At 53.3% G+C, this 18165-nt stretch overlaps 1 protein-coding gene across 1 annotated transcript; it reads left to right on the top strand.

The window, feature by feature from the left end:
• Positions 1–675: 675 nt before the first annotated feature.
• PLPP7 (phospholipid phosphatase 7 (inactive)) lies at positions 676–15872 on the top strand. The gene is made up of 4 exons (XM_085325355.1): positions 676–756; positions 1348–1438; positions 2809–3286; positions 15022–15872. Exons 3-4 carry the CDS (start codon positions 2836–2838, stop codon positions 15384–15386), a joined length of 816 nt encoding a protein of 271 aa, XP_085181481.1. The 5' UTR covers positions 676–756; positions 1348–1438; positions 2809–2835; the 3' UTR covers positions 15387–15872.
• The last annotated feature ends 2293 nt before the right edge of the window (positions 15873–18165 follow it).

The raw sequence follows: 18165 nt of genomic DNA, 5'->3' as shown, positions 1-18165 counted from the left end.
GGCGCTCCGTGCGCCTCGGAGCGATGTGGCCCCGGCGCAGGGATCGGGAATGTTTCTCTCTCCAGCTCAGCTTCTCCAGCTTGCGATTGGCGGCTGCAGCTGCCGGTAGGCAGGGTAACCGGCCGGGAAGCCCAGCGCGGAGGCCTCGCTGTCTGCTCGCAACTGGGAGAGCAAATCGCTTTCCTTTCCTCTTCCACTTTTGGCAGGGTTATGTTAGCAATGTCTCTGCTCCGGGCCGTGCTTCCTCCTCGGTCTCCTTCCCCGCTGATCACTTGGGCTTGGGCGTAAGGCTSCGTTCCCGAGTGGAGGCTGTAGAAACCGCACACGTAAGGCAGAGAAATTCCCCCCTACCTGGGAATGGTGGCAGCAGAAATGACAGGCACTAGATTAAATTAGCTCCTAGTGCATTCCAGGTGTTTTTTCCCAGTGGAAGGCACATGCTCAGTGACAGCTCAGTGCCCCTCGGCGCGGCGGGAGCGACGGGCCTTTCTGTTTCTGCAGGTTTTTGGTTACCGCTGCTTTAACCTTCCGTCCACAAACGTTTAACTGCAAGAAGCCCCATGCAGCACCAGCCAGGCAGCGGGCAGAAGAAATGACTCCGGTTATCTCACTAGCCGGTGTCCCGGGGAGCAGTGGGGGGGATTTTCCACGTGCATAACGGCAGGCAAGCGGCGACGGGGGTGCTGACTTCTCCGATAGCGAAAGAATGCAGCTGCCGAGTGAGAGCCGATACGGGCCAGCGATGCAGCAGTATCTGTGCATACTGCAGCCCCCAAAAAACAGTAATTTGCTGCCTGAGCTGAAAGGAGTCATAGATTATGGGMCGGGTAGGGATGTTTGCGAGGGGAAGACCGCTAAGATATCATCCCGTAATAGCAGTAGGCTCTTGGAGGATGTGATTCATAAATAAGCTGATGCTCATTATTTTCCTTTGATTCATAGGGAAGGAAAATATGAGTAAAACCTAACAGTCAAAGCTGCTTGGTACCTCTAAGGCTGATTCGTTTGACTAAGTGTTGGACTAGCCTGTCAGGACCAGTTTGTCTGTACGACGGGCACAGACTGGGGGTGTGGTTCATCTAGAGCGTTTTGAGAGTTTTTGATAAAAAGCACAAAGGAAGTGAAAAATTGTCATAGAAAGCCAAGAATCACTTCTCATTTAGCACTTAAGCTCTCCTGTGCATTTTGGACAAGAMTCTTAAAGATATGTTCCTAATGCTGCCTGTACAAACACTGACTTTTAAAACTTAGCATTTTTATAGGTAAATATCACTGAGACCAAGAAATGTCCCAGGCGTTCTCTTCCTTGGCGCAACGTTAATCTTTTGCACRTTTCTGTCCACGTAGGATTTCCATCCTGTTTGCAGAGAGGGGACTAATCCCATTTCTCCAAGGCGTGGGTGGTGAGGAACGGCGACAGACCGTTGCCCGGGGGAAGGTAACTCAGCGATACCAGCCTGGAAAAAACGGAGGGTCTGGGGTGWATCTGGCTCGGGCGTTTGCTGCAGCAGGTCGTGCTGCTGCGCGGAGGAGCTGCCAGCGGAGGCCGGGGGTGGAGGCTCGCTCTCGCCTARCTAGATCGCTCAGAGCTGTAAAACTGGCGCCCAGGTGCCACCGGGGAAGGGCAGAGGGAAGCGCAGAAGGAAGGTTTCGTGGAGGCTTGCGGGCGCTGGCGGCTTGCAGGCGAGAGCCGCGGCGGAGGGGCTCCTCCGAGCTCCAAGGCGGAGGCTGAGGACCGCAGCGCACAGAGCAGGCAGTGGGCAGCAAGGGGCCACCAGGCACCGGCGGGAGGGACTGCGGTCCTGCCCCATCCCCTGCAGCAGGATTTCCCAGCCCCTGCCGTAAGCCAGCAGCGTCCAGCCCGTGCCGGGAGAAGCCGTCCCTCTCCCCTCCCCGGGGGCTGCGACGGTGCCCGCTCCGCTGCCGCTGCCGGTGTCGCTGTTGGGGGACGCGGGCACCGCCTGTCTCGGCGATGCTGGCCGGCGCGGCAGGAACACGTGCCGTATTTAGGCCACGCTCAGCGCCGGGGGCAGGGCATGGCAATGCAGCAGCAGAGCGGTGTCTCCTTTAATCAAACAACGGCGGGCGCTGCCTCTCCTTGGGCCCAGATACGGGGTTAGCGCCGAAGACGTTGCGCGGGGGCTGCTCCGGAGGGGCAGGAGGGGAGAGGGGGGATGGGGCTGCTAACGTTTGAAAGATGTGTATGCCGTGGAGGGTGCTCCAAGAGGGGATGAGATGTGGCAGAATGCGCCAAGCAGGAGGAACCTCTCTGGAAGGGTCCCCTTGCGGGAAGTCCCTAAGGAAAGCCTGTCCTTGGAGATTTTAAAGCCGGGCTGGACATCCTGCTGCAGGAGCGATAGCAGCCTGTCGTGGCGAGCTCTTCCAGCTCTGACGCTCACATACTAAAATATGAATTATTGTAGGAAAAAACTACATTTCCCAGTCTCCCTTGCAACCCTGGGGAMTAAGCAATTGGAAGATTTAAATAGACCAGGCCAGAAGCAACCAACCTTTGGCACAAAGGATTTCCCTCCTCTTCTTCCAATCTATTGGCTGTTTAACCTTTTTCCCTGGCACTGGAGTGGCTGCCAAGCCTGGCATTAATTTTCCTTCCAAGCTTGCTAGGCCCATGAAGTAAACAGCCATGTGCATTCCTTACTCTATATTTAACAGCTGCAGGCTGTGCTGGGGGCAACTGCACCAGAGGGGAACCTTTGTAGCTTCCCAAATTCGTAACTCTTGAGGGTGGGAGAGGGGGAAGCTGTCTGCAGGGAGAAGAGGGATTTTTCTCCTTCCTGGKATTTGCAGAGCAGTCCCATCTAGCGAGAGGCTGCGATGCCAGCATCCCAGATGCGGTCCCGGGCAAGAGACAGGAACAATGTCCTCAACAGGGCTGAGTTCCTCTCCCTGAACCAGCCCTTGAAAGGAAACCAGGAGAGCAGGAGCTCCAGCAGAAAGCAGAGCGGCCAGGCTGGAGCAGCTGGTGGCCAGAACAGCAATCCCAAGGAGCGGAGGCAATCCCAGCAGCTACCCGAAGAGGACTGCATGCAGCTCAACCCCTCCTTCAAGGGAATCGCCTTCAACTCCCTGCTGGCCATCGATATCTGCATGTCCAAGAGGCTAGGAGTGTGTGCCAACAGAGCCTCGTCCTGGGGCGGTGCCCGCTCCATGATTAACCTCCTGGGGATAACAGGGCATGGGATCCCTTGGATTGCAGGCACGCTCATCTGCCTGGTGAAGAGCAGCACGCTAGCAGGCCAAGAGGTCCTCATGAACCTGCTGCTAGGTGAGTTGCAAACCTCCTTCCCCGCAGTGAAAGCCCAGCCCTGGTCACAAGGGACAGCAGCCTTGTGACTCGTCCTCCTCTGACAGTTCTCAGCCATGGGATGTGGTCAGGAAACAGGACTTTTTGGTGATTGACCTTTTGGATGAAWGCTGCACTAAGCCACTATGGCAACTTCAGATTGGTCCTGAGTACTGTGAATGGTAGATGTGGCAAAAAGCTAAGAAGGAAGGAGYAATTCTGTCTGTTGGTCACATCTGCTGAGTTGGGGCAGGCCGCTGGCCCCCCAGGCCTGCACAGGGCAGAGGTCACACCGAGAAGGTGTCTGTGATAGGTGGGCAGGTACCAGCAGTGATGTCTTCTGTTTAATCTATGGTTATCTGCTTCGGTGGCTTAGGGAAAACAGAAAGATTTTAATCCAGAAGTTATGTTTGCAGTGTGAAGCAGGGCCTGAAGATATCATTGAAAAAAATAAAATTTTACTCCCTTTCCACCTCCTTGAACAGGCCCTGGCTCTTCTCAGCAACCGCATAATGGAGTCCTGTCGCCCTCCCTGCTGCTGCTAGAACTTGCTTTTTTCTTCCCTTGAGGACCTTTCTTGCTGCTGTCCCCATTTCCTTGCGCTAATTTGACCCTGAGGCCTTGATGACAGGATCTGATCTCTCTGGCTCTCCTGCTAGTCTTTTTTTTCTTTCTTTCTTTCTTTCTTTCTTTTTCCAGTGGTCAATATGCTTATTTTCTTGTTTCTGGGGGTTGGGACATGTTAAAGGAATTGCTTTCTCAGCAGAGCGGGGCTCATCGCAGCAGTATGGACTGACGTCCCACGAGTGACCAGGCTGAGCTCTAGACATGACTTGCCTTAGATCTAGGCCCYGTTCCACCCCTGACCATGCGTGCTTAAGGACCTTGCTCTTCTCTCCCCTTGGCATGTGGATTTGTTCTCGTATCTTGCTTTGACTAATTAGCTCACTTGGCTGTGGTCAGCCTTCATGTTTTACCCTCTCCCCCCAAAACAGCAATGAGAGTTCCGACTTCTGCCTGGTGAGGGAAATTGAGAACATTAGGGTTCAGCCCTTGCTTCTCAGTGAGCCTTTTGTGGGGGACATGGAGATGTTTTATTTCATATGGGCACGTCAGGAAAGGGATGTCCTGTGTGGGGGCTGGCCGTGATGGGATACAGGCCTTGCAACATGGTCCCAGGGTTTTTTTTTGGGGGGGGGGGGGGGGGAGGAAGTTTATCCTTTGTAGAAGGTGAAGATTGCACTGAACTGGCTTTAAAAGCACAGCTGTAGCTGCCTTTTCTCCCCTCTGCCTTTGAAAGAGACTGTCCTCGTGCTGTGACATCTAATGAAGAGAGGCCATTGCGGGGAATAAGCAAGAATAGCATTGGCATGATGCAGAGCCCTCTGACGTCAGTAGGAGTTCTTCCACTGACTCCTCAGTGCTCTGGGTCAAACTCTTACTGAGAAAAGAAGCTCCATTTTAAAGGGCATGGGGATGAAATAGTAGGCGACTAACACCAACCGGCACAGTTTCCAGATGTCTCTTGACCCTGAGATCCTTTGACAGTTCAGGAGCCTAAAAACTGGTTTTTCTGTCTGCAAAATGTTTGAGATCCTATAAAAAGTGAGTGCCACTTTTGGTTTGAAAACAGAAAAGGTTTCCTCTGTTGTCATGTGAGGCAGTCCAAATGCAAAGCCACCTCCAGGTTGCAYTGAAACTTTGAATATCATGCGGTCATTGGGAAACTCAGCACTGCAGCTGCTAGCTGCTGTACTTTGAAAGAGTACTACCTGCATCTCCAGGTCTCCTTAGCTCAAATATACTGCCCAGAAACTCCTCTGGGAGTTTCTAAAGTTTTGGTTCCTTGCCTAGACACACTGCTCTCTTTTCCTCACCTGCCAAAAAATGATTAAATTCACAATTCAGTAGATCATAGTGTGACTAGAGAGCTCAGTAAATATGGCAAACTCTAAAGTGAAGCCACTTTGCCCTCCAAGTAGACAGCACTGACTAGCGGGACTGCCCAAGGTCCCCTGAGCCTCACTTGTCAGAGCTTCCTCAGTGTGTCTTCTGCCACCTCACAGAATGAGATCTCTGCTGGGATGTGTGGTGTTGGTTCRATGCTTAATATCAAAGCAACTACTTCTGTAATGCCTATGCTGCTCACAGTCAACAGAGTCTTGCTTGGAAGTGTGGGGTCAGTGAACCTAGACAGATCTCATGAGGCATGATCTCTGAGTAAATGAGAACAGTGTGATATGACTGGTGAGTCTGCTGCATTCTTGGTCACTCTTGTTGCTGCTGTTTTTCTGTGGTTCAAATCCAGCAAAATGTAGTGTAAAGACCTTATGTCTATTGATAAGTCAAAGGGAAGGGAACATCCCGGGTGTTTCGCTGGTCTTCTGGGAAGAGGGAAGCAGGGAAGGGAGGTTGTCTGCTGTACCCCCTCTTTACCTCCCTTGGCTTTCCTCCCTTCCCCCTGCTTGCTCAGAGTTTGATATATCAAGCAGAATTTCTGATGCAGTCTCTGGGCAAGGAGCCAGCCCATCACAGAGCACTTGGTTAGGTTTTGCAGTCAGGCTTTCCAAGGCAAGGAGACAGGAGACTGCTGAAATGGGACTGGGAACCTGGCAGGAGCACCACTGCAGATGGAGGGGGGGCACTTGCTCCTGAGGAGCTCTTGGTACGATCTTTGCCAAAACATATGGGGGCACTTGGGGTGAGAGGTTCTGACCTCTTTCCCTGGGACACTCCATCCATCCCAACAGTAGATGTTGATTAGCTACCCCAAGCAATGTTCCCCCTCCATGTTTGTCATCTGTGATGGAATTTATTGATTCTCCTCGTAATTTTTTCCGGCAAATGCCAAACAGCCAGAGAAGCATAGTCACAGACTATTACTGAAAAGATGGAAGAAATCAAATATCTGTGCCTACTATAAAAATCCCTCTGCCAGAACGCTTTCAGGAAGACTGTCTCAGTATTGCCAGTCCTGTCTGTAAAAAAGTCAGGAAGCAAACCTACTTCCTCTGTGCCAAATCAAAAAAAAGTCATAGCCCAAGAAACCCCCGAATTTAAGTTCATTTTATTTGCCTTCTGGTGTTGGAACTCTTAGGAACGTTCAAGCTTTTCTCTGAGATTACAAGGATTTCATAAAAACTGAGGTGCTTAGAAAATCATTCGAACCTCACAATTGGGCTTTTGGGGAAAAACAAATATTATGGAACTTTCAATAAATTTACCAGAGGTGCTCCAGAGAGCAACTCCATTAAATCCTGAGATAAGCAGTGTCTTGGGTTCAAGTTCTGATCCATCTGGTGAGGATGTGGATCCAAATTTAGTGATTCATTGACTGCAAAGCCAGCAGAGAACATTTGGATCATTGATCTAACCCACGGCAAAATGCAAGCTGTAGCACATCCCTTAATTTATTCCTGTTCAATTTGTTAAGGGAAAAGACCCAAACATCCAATCTGATATAAAATTTCAAGTGACAGTGATGTTGTCAGAACTGTTTCTAAATTACTGCAGTGGTAAGTATTCTCTCAACTGCCTTGCTTTTAGTTTGAATTTTCCCTTCTTACCATTGCCTCTYTCTACCTTTATCTCTTCAGCTGAAGAGCTCTTTTGTCCAATATCTCTTCTGCCTCTTAGTGTTTTGGATAGTGATCAAGTCACCTCTTCACCTTCTATTTGTTAAGCTAAACAGAATGATCTTGTTAGACTGATGGTCTTTCCAGATCCAGGCACTTTCTTAGTGTGATGGGGATTGAATATGTCGATCTGCCCAAAGTGGTAGTTTTGATGCAGTCCACCTATTGGGTCTAGAGCCAAATCGCCGTCTGATGCCGTGAGTGTTTTAGTTAGCTGCAATACAGCTGCTGGAATTTACTGTCATAGAGTATCTGCCTGGTTAACGCTCGCGCATAAAACGTACGGTTTGTGGTTGGTTGGAAATACTAAATGTTAACAGTTGGTAATTGTGGGTGTTCAAACTAGAAGAATAAGGCACCAGCTTTCTCTCTGCATGCTGGAAGGAGGTTGGAGCACCACAGAGCTGCCGGTCACCGTATCCATTGTGTCCYGCTATTGTCTCGATGATATAAGTCCTAGTCCTCATCCATTACCAGCTGGCTCTGCATCCAGTTTCTGACTCGTAGGTTGGCTCTTTGGTGCTGTCACTAAGCATTTAGCACCATCAAATAAAACAGTGCTGAGGGGTGCAGATGTATCATCGAGAGCTGTGTGGCAAGCTGTGGGTGGGTCGCTTGCCACGAGAGGAGGGAAGGAGGCCACGGTCACTTCTCCACTCCTGAAGGTGAGCAAGAAGTCAGTTCTTGCTCTCTCCAGCTTTTTTTCTGAATACAGCCCCAGCTTTAGCCTGGTAGGAAAGCAAGCCATAATATTCTGAGGCAGATCTGTGACTTCTGCTGACACAAACACACACGCATACGTGCATATGTACAGGACTCCGCGAGCTCCTCATGGCAGCCTCCAAGTAAGACTAGATTAGCAGTGAAGTGGTGAGCTGGGAAGGAAAGAGAGCGAGAAAGGCCTGCAGAAGGTCCCGAAAGACCCCACTGCCCCTGCTCTAGCAGTAACGTAGGGGTGCTTCATATATTGTGATACTTTTCTTTGGCATCTGTGTGGTGAGAATTCAAACAGTATTGCCCGTTGCTATTAAAGGTCACTGGGTAGATTAAATGCCCAGGCAGCAGAGACAAGCTCATCGTGTTGAGCCTCAGGGTTCAGCAGCCCAGACCCAACAGAGAGGATGGGGAGTTGCACTGGCAGATGGATTAGTCCATATGCAGCACAGCTTGCTAAGCTGAGAGCCCCAGAGATGGTTTGGGGCCAGAAGTGTGTTTTCCCCTTTCATTTTCCCACTGTGAGGCTGSAGATTTTCTGAGTTAAACAGGGCAGATAATATTCCAGTAGGGAAGGAAAAGACAGCTCGAGAGCTGGCTGTCTGCATGAATGTTCCCAGCTTAGACACCATTCCTGGGCTTCTCCCCAATCCCTCTTGCAAAACTSAGCATGTGGAGCCTCTGTCCATGCTCCCCTTCCAGCCTCAGCACTGACCACTGGAATCTCAGCAAATTTGTAGCACATCTGCCCAGTGAGATAGAAATATTTAAATGAAGTGACCCAGTACAACTGCCCCGTGGTGGGTGCTAAGCAGAGGGAACAGCACAGAGGTCCACTCCCTGCATCCAGCAGGGCACAGGTCCAGCCTGGCATTGAATATTCCTCTTCATCACGTCAAACTGCAAATATACCTCTTGTTGTCCTGTCCAGATACTGCAGTTAAAGCCCCTGGTCCTTTGATGGGTGCCATCCTCACCCCTCATCTCCTTGTGCCTGATGAGCTCGGGCATCTGTGAACAGTGAGCAGAGCCCAACTCTCCTGACTTCCCTTCCCCCCTTGCCTGCTTTCCTTATAGCAAATGCATGCTGCTCACTGCAGGGCAGACTTGCAGGTCTGCAGTGTCCCTTCACATAGAGGACAGCCAGTAAGAGGCTGAGACCCATTTGACTATTCCTGGAGCAGGCACAGGGAATATTTCCAGAGACCTGCATAAGGTCTTTGTCCGACTACTGCTCGATCAGCTCCCTTAATACTGGTAAGGGTCTAGGAGATCACGTCCTGGCTGGCTGTTTGGTGCTAAGGACGGTGCGAGCCCTGCATCCATCAGTTTGCTGTCCTCTGGRAAACTGCAATAAGCTTGAAACCAACCCCCTGTGCAGAGCTAGCAGGCAAAATGTTCCAGAGCCTGAACGCAGATTGAAAGAGAAAAGAAGTGCGAGGGTTGTTAAATGGGAAGAAGGGGAATAAACAAGGGAAGTGAGTCATACTTATGTCTGTCACTCCAGGAACAGCTTCCCATTGCCCCTGGTTCAGAGCTCCAAAGACACAATAGCTGTTCCACTGATGCAGAGCCTGCCCTGCCGGAGAAGCCGAGCAAGGCTCTGGCCCGAAGGGAAATCCTTCAAAATGGATGAGTGTGTTTGCCTGTAATGCACCTTGACAAGAGCGGTAGTTGGGAAGGAGGACAGTGGAGGAGTCTTAGGCAACGAGGTGAGTAGCTGGGAGTAGTAGGAGGCAGAGGGAGCTGGGCACGGCCCGGGTGCGGGCCAGGCTTGGCCAGGCTTGTGCGGGAGATGCTAGGAGGGAGGGAGGGGACTCTATGAGCTTTCTCTTCTTTCTTCCTTTGGAAGGAAGCTCCAGTTTYCCGCTTGGAGCCCAGTTCTGGTCTGGTCCTCCATTTCCATGTGTATAGGGAGGCTGGGAGGCCTGGCAGATCAGGGTCTTTGAAACACTTTTAGATGTGGTGGTTGGAGACCCTGTGGGCAGCAGACCATCAGCCCCAAACCTTTTTGCCCGTTTGCCTTATTGAAGGCAGTGGGGTGTAAACACAAGCTGAAGCAAGGCTGAATCCGAGAGAGGAGCCCAGCGTGTGTGGGCTGTGAGCTGCTGCCGATAACGAGCCCGAGGCAGTTTTCTTCTTGGTACCCCCTCAGAAAGCATTAATCCTCCCCTGCTCTTCTCTACCTGGCCGGGCAGCGGGGAGACCCCGTCTGCCTGCAGCCSCCAGGCCTCCACCCGCAGGGTGCTGTCGTGGGTCTCGGGTGGTCCACGGGGGTGTCAGGGGCTCCTCCCGTCCGGTGCCGTCGTGGGGCCCGTTAGCGCGCGTTGCACGTCACGGTGCACGAGGGCACGGCTGMGCCCTTGGAGCCCTTCTCCGGGCCGCTGGAGCGCCTGGAGGGCTTTGGCGCGCGCTGATCAGCTCGTCCTCCCCACCAGCGCGCTGCGCACGGCAGCGGCTTTTAGCCTGCGGCGACGGGGAAGCGGACGAGCGGGGCTGCGACCAGCGCTGCTCGGAGGCGAGGACCCCGGGGAGGCACCGCGCCGCGCTCGCSCTCGCCTCCCTGCGCGGCAGCGACCTGGGAAGCAGCCGCGCTGAGTGGTTGATCCGGAGGTAGGACTTGCCCGGTTCCCAAGGGCGCAGTGTTTCCAAGGGGAGAGCTCCAGGCAGCCGGTGTTTGCGCTCGGCGCTGTTCCTCACCATCCAGGGTATAGCAAATCTATTTTTAGGTGTTGTGTTATTATTTTTTAATTAATTGCACGATGCTGATTTCCACCATGTTTTCACCTTTCCGCGGCCACCTCTCTCAGCACCCTTTGCACCCAAAGCCCAACACTCTCTGCCGCTTGTTCAGCCGAAAAATAACGTCCCCCCAAACCACTGCAGTAGCTGATTCATTGGTTCTCAAATGTGTTGTGCCAYCTGTGCCTTTTGTCAGTTCTTACACCTAATATTGCCACGTTTTGAGAAGAAGATGAGGCAGAGGAGTTCACTTCCRGAGGAGCGGAGCTCCTCCAGCTGCCAGCAGCGCCATCGCAGCGACGACGAGGGAGCGTCCGAAACCGGCACCTTTCATTTATGTGGACTAATCAGAACTACAAATGGCTCATGGCTAATGTCTGTAGCAGACTGTGTTTGGGAAGTTCCTTTCGGAAGCTGTAGGATGGGGCATGTAAGTAAAATCTAAACAGTTGAAGTTGCAAAACCTTGGATTTTGTTGTTGTTGTTAGTTATAGTTGCTGTGTGGAGCTATAGAAACTCTTTGACATTTGTCAGAAGTTCAGAGCTGCATGAGGCTGGCTAGTATGTGAAACAAAGTTCTCCCAAAGTCGGCTTCAGCCCTGCACAAGGCTGCAGCCGTTGTAGCCTGTCGTGGTGGGACGTGTCTTCTCAGCGGGGTTTGTGCAGCCGCTAGCAGCGCGGGACCCTGGCTGAAACGTTTGCAATGAGTTACTGCCTCTGCTTTGAAATGGCCCCTGGGGCTGGGAGAGACAGCCCTGCTCCCACGCGTGGGTGCTCCCGGAGCTTGCTGGACCTGCTCTTGGTCCATTTCTGGAGGGTCAGGTTCCCCTTTTCCTCCTCGTGCCGCGTGGCCCTGGGAGGTTGAGTCCAGCCCGTGCCTCTTCCGCATCCTGAGCTCGTGGCCCTGCCTCTGGAGAAGCTGCCTTGGCTGGTCCAAGCAGTCCCACGCGTGTGAAGTCGTGTGCGTGGTGGCCGCGAGGTCAGACGAGGCCAAAGGCTTTTGTGGCTTTCTCTCTTTTTTTCCTCCTTCCTTGCTCTCCCCCTGCCAGCCCTGCACCCAGGGTGTTTTTCAGCTGCAGTTTTGATAACTAGTTTATATAAACATCTCAGCTGGGATCTGCCTTGCTCCCTGGAGATGCCGCYGGGCTGCAGCGCGAGCCGGGGCCGCGGGCAGGCGATGCCCGTCCCGTCCCGGCGCCTGCCCGGAGGCTGCTCGCCCCATGCAGTGCCCCATCCTCAGCCTGCCTCGGACCCCCCCTCCGCGAGGGACAGCAACAGCCGTGGCCCCTCGGGCACTGGGAAGGGCAGGACCCCGCGGGGACAGGAGACATCGGCTGTTTCAACATCCCTTAAAAGAGGTTTGGGTTTCGGCTTGGTTTTGTTGCGGCAGCAGCACTTCCGAGGTTGCCCCTGTGCCCTGCCCGGAGAGGACCTGCTCCCCTGCTCCCCTTTCAACTTCTAATGGGTTCCTAACGTTTAGTGGTAGGAGCAAAGCAGATATTTGTTTTCCTTTTCTTATTAATAGAAATAAAATGTCTGCCCAGGGGGCTCGCTTTCAGCTCATTTGCTTTGCATCTGATGCCAGATGTTGGCTATTTACAACACCAAGGTGATCTCTGATGCTAAAATTGTCACGGACAGCCGAGACTTGCTCTTCGGTTTTATATTTTAAGGAAGTTTTAGATGTTAATAGATCGTCCCTGCAGTAGGAGGGTTTTGCACAAGAAATATGAAAGATTGTTTCCCCTAATAGCCGGGTCAGAGGGAAAACTCTGGATCTTTTTCAGAAAAAAAAATGTGGAAGGCGCAATGGGAGAGTACTAATCCCTTCCCTCGGTGGCTTTGCTGTGTTTTAAATTATACGGTGATACCTGGATCTGCAGGAAGGGCATGGCAYAGATGCCCAAACCCAAAATTTCTTGCTGTTCTCATCTCACCTGTCTGTCACCCGGCACCCTGCCATCCCCGCTGCCCGTCTGGCAACCCGTCCGGCGGCRGGCAGCAGCGTGGGGGGCACATGGCTGCAGGCTCCCTTCCGAGGACGCTCCTGGGGCTGCGTTTGCTCCAGCCTTCGATCGCCTTGGCCTGAAGAACTTGCATCCGTCCTTCATTGCATTTTAGGGGCAGGTAGACYGCACCTGACCCTGTAGCGGGATATTTTTCTGCATGAACATGCTCAGCTGAGGAGGGAGGATTTTGTTTGCATCAAGCTGAAACAGCGAGGAGGGGAAGAAAAAACGGTTCAGCCCAAGTCCAAGCGGGAATGTAGGTCAAGCAATTGCAAGGGAATAGGACCCGGGCTGTGGCTCTGAGTGACAGCACCGTYTGCATCTATTTCTGCAGGACGGGCCGTTTGCTGACGCTGTCAGAAGCACCGCGGTGCCGGGAGCTGATTCGCTCTGGCACCGCGTGTCCGCGGGCGAGCAGCCGGGCGCAGGGCAYGGCGCAGCCTTGCCGGCCCCTGTTTTGCGAAGGCTCTGCCAGCGCGAGCGCCCCGGAGCTGGGCGCCGGTGGCGGGACCCCCACCCCACGCTTCGGGGCCGTGGTGGGAGCAGCGCAGGCAGCTGAGGCTGTTTCACAAATAAGTTGCTTCACGGAGGGAACCGAAAGTGCAGGGGGAAGTGACAGAAAAAGCACCAAACTGAGGGATCTTTTTTTCTCTCTCTCTCTCTCTCTCTCTTTTAACGGCAAATTAACCCCCAGTCTTAACGCTGTCGTGCCTTTGGATCTTGAAATGCAGATGAGTGAGGCTTTCTACTTTCTGTGCACTAGCTGACAAAAATTAAAGCTAGCAGTAGCGCAGGCCCACTTGTTCATCTCCTGAACGAAAGGATTATTAGACCTGCTCTTCAGTTTGCTCTCCATGCTGGGAGCATGTCTGCAGCCCTCAAGTTATCCTCTCATCCCCTCTGACCAAAAAAAAAGTCTTGTAAGTGCAAAATATCAACGGATAATGCTGAACACTTTGCGTCATTAACAGACAAAATGTTTGTGTTACTGAGCTACGGACGGGTTTGGTAGGGAACGGTCTGTMGCAGGCGTACTGAATCCCGCAGGAGACGCCAGGGTCCTTTGGGGTTCCCGAGACCTGGCCTGGATTCCTCCAGCGAGGGAGTAAGGTGCTGACTTCAGCAGGAGGAGTTTGGGCCAGAGTCTTCTCGCGGCCGCGCTGGTGCATCGTCTCTCTGTGCTCCTGGATGGGAGATTGCTTCCTGGAGCGTCGCGTCTCGCCCAGCTCTGGTCCGGGCTGAGGGAGGACTGGCGGGCAGCGGAGCGGGTGAGCGCGGAAGAGCGGCTCCCAAAGAGCTTTGCCGAGTCGGGACCCGCGGGGTCACCTTGGCGCGGGTGAGGAGCCGGGCTGGGGGCTGAGTTACGAAGCCGAACGCRAGAGCGGAGCGCCGGCGTGACCCGCCTCGCGCCCGAGCAGCGATCCTCCGCGGCTGCAAGCGGGGCTGCCGGCGTCCGCTCCCCGGCAGAAAACGGCCTGTTTTTCCACTTCTTCCCTCCTTTTCTCAACCAGCAAGTCTCCAAGTGCCGTGCGAGGGTGCCCGGCAGYAGGCTGAAGTCCCGTCCCTAGTGCTGGTCCCTAGATGCAGCTCAGCGGGGACCTGGTAGCCAGGAGGTCCGGGGAGCTGTGAGTGAAAACACCAGCTCTGCCGTCCGCCTTCCCGGCGCGAGAAGYGCTGCACGTGACGAGGAAAACGAGCCCTCTCGAAGGAGACGGTTTGCCCAGAAAGAAACCCTCCGGGGCGGCCGCGGGGAGCGTCAGCCTGCAAAGTGCCGTCGCGTTTCCCTCCGCCGCGGCCGCGCTCCCGTCCGTCCCCCTGAAGCCTCGGCAGCGCTCAGAGCCCTCGTCGGGGCCCGCGGACGGGGCAGCCTGCGCTCGCGGCTGTYTGCGTTTCCTCCTCGTGGCAGTGCCTTCGCCGAGAGGAGCTGAAATCAGCACTCTACCTAATTAGAAGGGCTGGGGAAAAGCAGATGAGAGGATTAGGGRAAAAAAAAATCAATGCTAGGAAATAAAATTGACAGCACTTGGCTGGGGCGCTGGGGGGAAGGGTGAAGGGGAAGCTGGTAAGACAAGCGCCGATGAGTTTTGCTCCAGAAGCAGTTGGGGAAGAAAGGCTACTTGATATTGCAACCTGCAGCTCTGGGGCTGTTCCTTCTGCCGCTGCACGCCTGTGGTTGCTCAGGCTGGGGGGGGTTGCTGCCCACAGCCACGTTTGCACAGGGAGGGGAGGCTGCGTGGGGCGGCCTGCAGAGTGCTGCTGGGGAAGAGGCTACAGGAAGCAAGAGGTGACTAGAAACAGGAGTGAAAACTGGCTTGTCGGTCTTCATCGCTTCGGCAGACGGAGAGGGAGATGGTGGGACGTCTAGAAGGATGTCACCCTGCTGTGGGGCTGTAACACAGACAACTGTTTCTTAATTATAGGAGGGTTAATTAACATTTGTGTGCTGACTTGAGGCTGTCAGGAGCTGAGTTCAACCTAACCATGCTCACGTGGCTAGAATTGAACTCATGGTTTTAGTTAAAAACAGCGACAACTTTCCTACGTTCTGCCCTGAAAACTGCCCTTCTCTGTGCTGCTCTCTCTGACCAGCTTCGCTTCTTTGTCTCTTGCCTTGTAGCCTTGCTGCTGGACATCATGATTGTGGCTGGTTTGCAGAAGCTGGCCAAGCGGAAAGGCCCGTATGACGTCAGCCCTGGCTTGTTGGACTACCTGACCATGGACACTTACGCCTTTCCAGCGGGGCACGCCAGCCGAGCTGCCATGCTCTCCAAGTTCTTCCTCAACCACCTGGTCTTGGCCATCCCCCTCCGGATCCTGCTGGTCCTTTGGGCCCTCTGCGTGGGCTTTTCCCGTGTCATGATCGGACGGCACCACATCACAGATGTTCTGTCTGGCTTTGTTTTTGGCTACTTACAGTTCAGGCTAGTGGARTTGATATGGATGTCTTCCAACACGTGTCAGATGTTGATATCAATCTGGTGAACATGGGGGACTTGATGCCTTTCAACTGGAAACTAGCAGATACTTTAAGGGTCTCCCTCTCAGTATTTTTTACATGTTGTCTGTTGGAAAGAATTGTAAATTCCATGAGTAGTGGTGTTTTTTAATGTTGCTTCCCTGCCTAAAAAAAACATTACTTGCAATTGGTTGGATTTTAGCAATCAAAGGCCACAGCTGTGTTTTGGCCGTATTCTCAGGCTGTATTTGTACAGCAACCAAATTAAGCTTTACAGATGTGAGAAATGAGCTACATGCCTGCCTTGTTCGGGTGGCTCACATCAGCACCTCGATATATCCTCACAGTGGGCAGCACCTGAGATCTTCCTCTGACAACACATTTGTTACCTTCTTTGAGGCTAAATGATTTTGGCCACAGTGCTTTTTCTTACTGTAAGCCCAAAGTTTGTGTTCCTTATAGGGTCAGGACACTGCTGGCATTTCACAGATAATAAATAATCATAAAATTGCTGCCCTGTTTGGTTCTTGGGGAGTTTTTCAATCGAAGTGGTGGAAGTCTGAGTGACTGCACTATTTTAGTGCAGGCTGGATGATGGTCCTATGGGGACCAGAAYTGCACTGACCTTGGAGAGAAGGGACAAAGGCCACTTGAGTAAAGATTTAGATTCATGTTCAGCTTCAAGCATGTGTTGCAGTCTTACTGCCCTTTAGGGGATAGGTGCGTTCACTTAAATTATTTGCTTTAGAGGGGTGGATCTAGGTACGTGCTTAGGACTTTTTTTAGGTGGCATGCTGAAGGTGGCCTTTCATCAGATGTTCAAAGTCATACTCTGCGATGGTGCACATGGGGTTTTTTGTCGGGTAGAAGGACAAATGCAAGTTCCCATTTTCATCCTAGTAGTAGGGTCACTGAATTTTGCAGGGCAGGTCTATCTAGAGAGCAGAGTCTTYTTCTATGTCTTCACAGCCATGACTTTGTATTTATATCAAATTATGCTCTCGATAGTAATTTCTGAGGTRAGTCTCTGCTAGCAATGAATGCTTTCTGGTATACGCAGCAAGTTGTTGGTGAGCTGGAGAGGCGGCAGGGAGCCAGGATTGACTCTAGCCCTGCCCCTGCTYGCTTGTCTGTGACCTTGTTACTGAGCAAAATACTGAACGCGTCTGTGTCTCACCCTGCGTGAAATGAGGGAAGCACTCCTGACCTTCCCGGACTGCAAGGCTAAGTAATCAACATTTGCAAACTGGCCTGCGATTACTGAACGTAAAGTGCGGCACACGGACACGGGGCTGTTGCTCCATTGCTGCCAGACTATCACCTTGAAAACTGGCTGTTCGTTACACAGATAGTGACCGTGCTCAGCGTATTTTGTCTCGAAACTGGATCATCCCTCACAGCTAAGAAAACCCCRTATTTTGCAGAGAGCCCTTGCAGTTTGGTGTGGTTTCCCTGTCTCTTTAGGAGACAGTCCTGACATTTGGTGAATGACAGACGCTACCAAATTCAGCGCCTCCCCGGCTGGGTGCTTCTGCGGGTGTCCCAAAGGATCCTGCCATTCTTGTCCTCCTGTCTGTCCCAAGCTGAGCAAAATACACCTGTCTTGCAGGACTTAGGTGGGAGCACGCAGCCAGGTCCTGCACACCCGTCCGTCCCAGCGTGTTGGGGAGCCCTGTTCCTACCAGGGCTGCCGGTGAGAGGAAAGTTAGCAAGTTACTAACATTTGTTGTTCTTTGATAATTAATATGGAAAGAAGACAAACAGMAAATCTATCCTTGGTGCTCATCTCCAGCAGGCGAGGCGTGGTAAGGAGGGCCGGCGCGTGCTTTAGGGATGAGAGACTCCCGGGGAGCTCCCCGGGGGTGGGTCGCTCGAAGGTCCCTTTGGAAAGGGCTGCAGCTGTGGGTTCAGGAAAGGGGRGAGGCTCTGGGTCTTGCTGGTTATCTCCGGAGGCCGGCGGATTGGYGTAACAGATGGCGGAGCACGGGGGGTTATCGGGGCTGGCCGGCTCCCCCGCTGCTGCTTGTTTAAATGGGGAGCAGGGAATAAACTCCGGGAGTCACCGCTGGTCCGTGCTGGTGTAAAGGGGGGGTCTCAGCGCAGCGTGTGGCCGCAGGAGGGCAGGGAGAGGCAGGACCCGGCTGGGCCTGGCGACCTGCTCCTTTCGGTGCAGCTCGGGTCAGCCCAAAGCGCTGGAAGATGCCCAGCTCGGAGGGGAGGGAGCGCGTCCCCTTTGCTCTTGGCACCAGCGTCGTTTCAGCRGCTTTTAAAAATCCCACCCTTGGCGACGCAGACGCTGCACGGCGAGGAGAACAACCGGTTCAGCATGGAAAAAACAGCGGCATTCGCTGGGGACAGCTCCGTGTCGTGGTTTCGCTACCACCAGCCTCCCTGAACTCCCTTATTCTGCTCTTCCCTGGCGGAGCAAGGACCCGGGAGCCCCGTGGACCCGGCACAGCACCTTGGCTGTGTCGCTCATGTAAAACCTGCCTGCAAGGGTGGACGCGCTGGAGATGGGTCACAGCCTTGGCAGGAGCCCCAGAGAGGTGGTTCCCGGCCCCGCGGGCTGCTCGGCAATGTGCTGGAGGCAGCTTTGGTCGTGCTCACTGCTGGCCTCAGGTTTGGYGGTGGGATTTTGTGCGGCTGTAAGAAACGTTGGTGGGTCGTGGAGGAACGTGTTGCTCAGAAGCTGCAGGCAGAAAGCTTTGGGGCCACGTTCTCTGCCCTCCGGGAGCTTGTGTTGGTGTTCACACCAAGGGTATATAAAAATACAGACGTCTCCCCTGAACCTTCCACCCCCGAGTC

The sequence above is a fragment of the Rhea americana genome, unplaced genomic scaffold (assembly GCF_003343005.1).
Source record: "Rhea americana isolate MKP2758 unplaced genomic scaffold, rheAme1 scaffold_97, whole genome shotgun sequence".
NCBI lineage: Eukaryota > Metazoa > Chordata > Aves > Rheiformes > Rheidae > Rhea > Rhea americana.
This window is presented reverse-complemented; position numbering and strand designations above follow the sequence as displayed.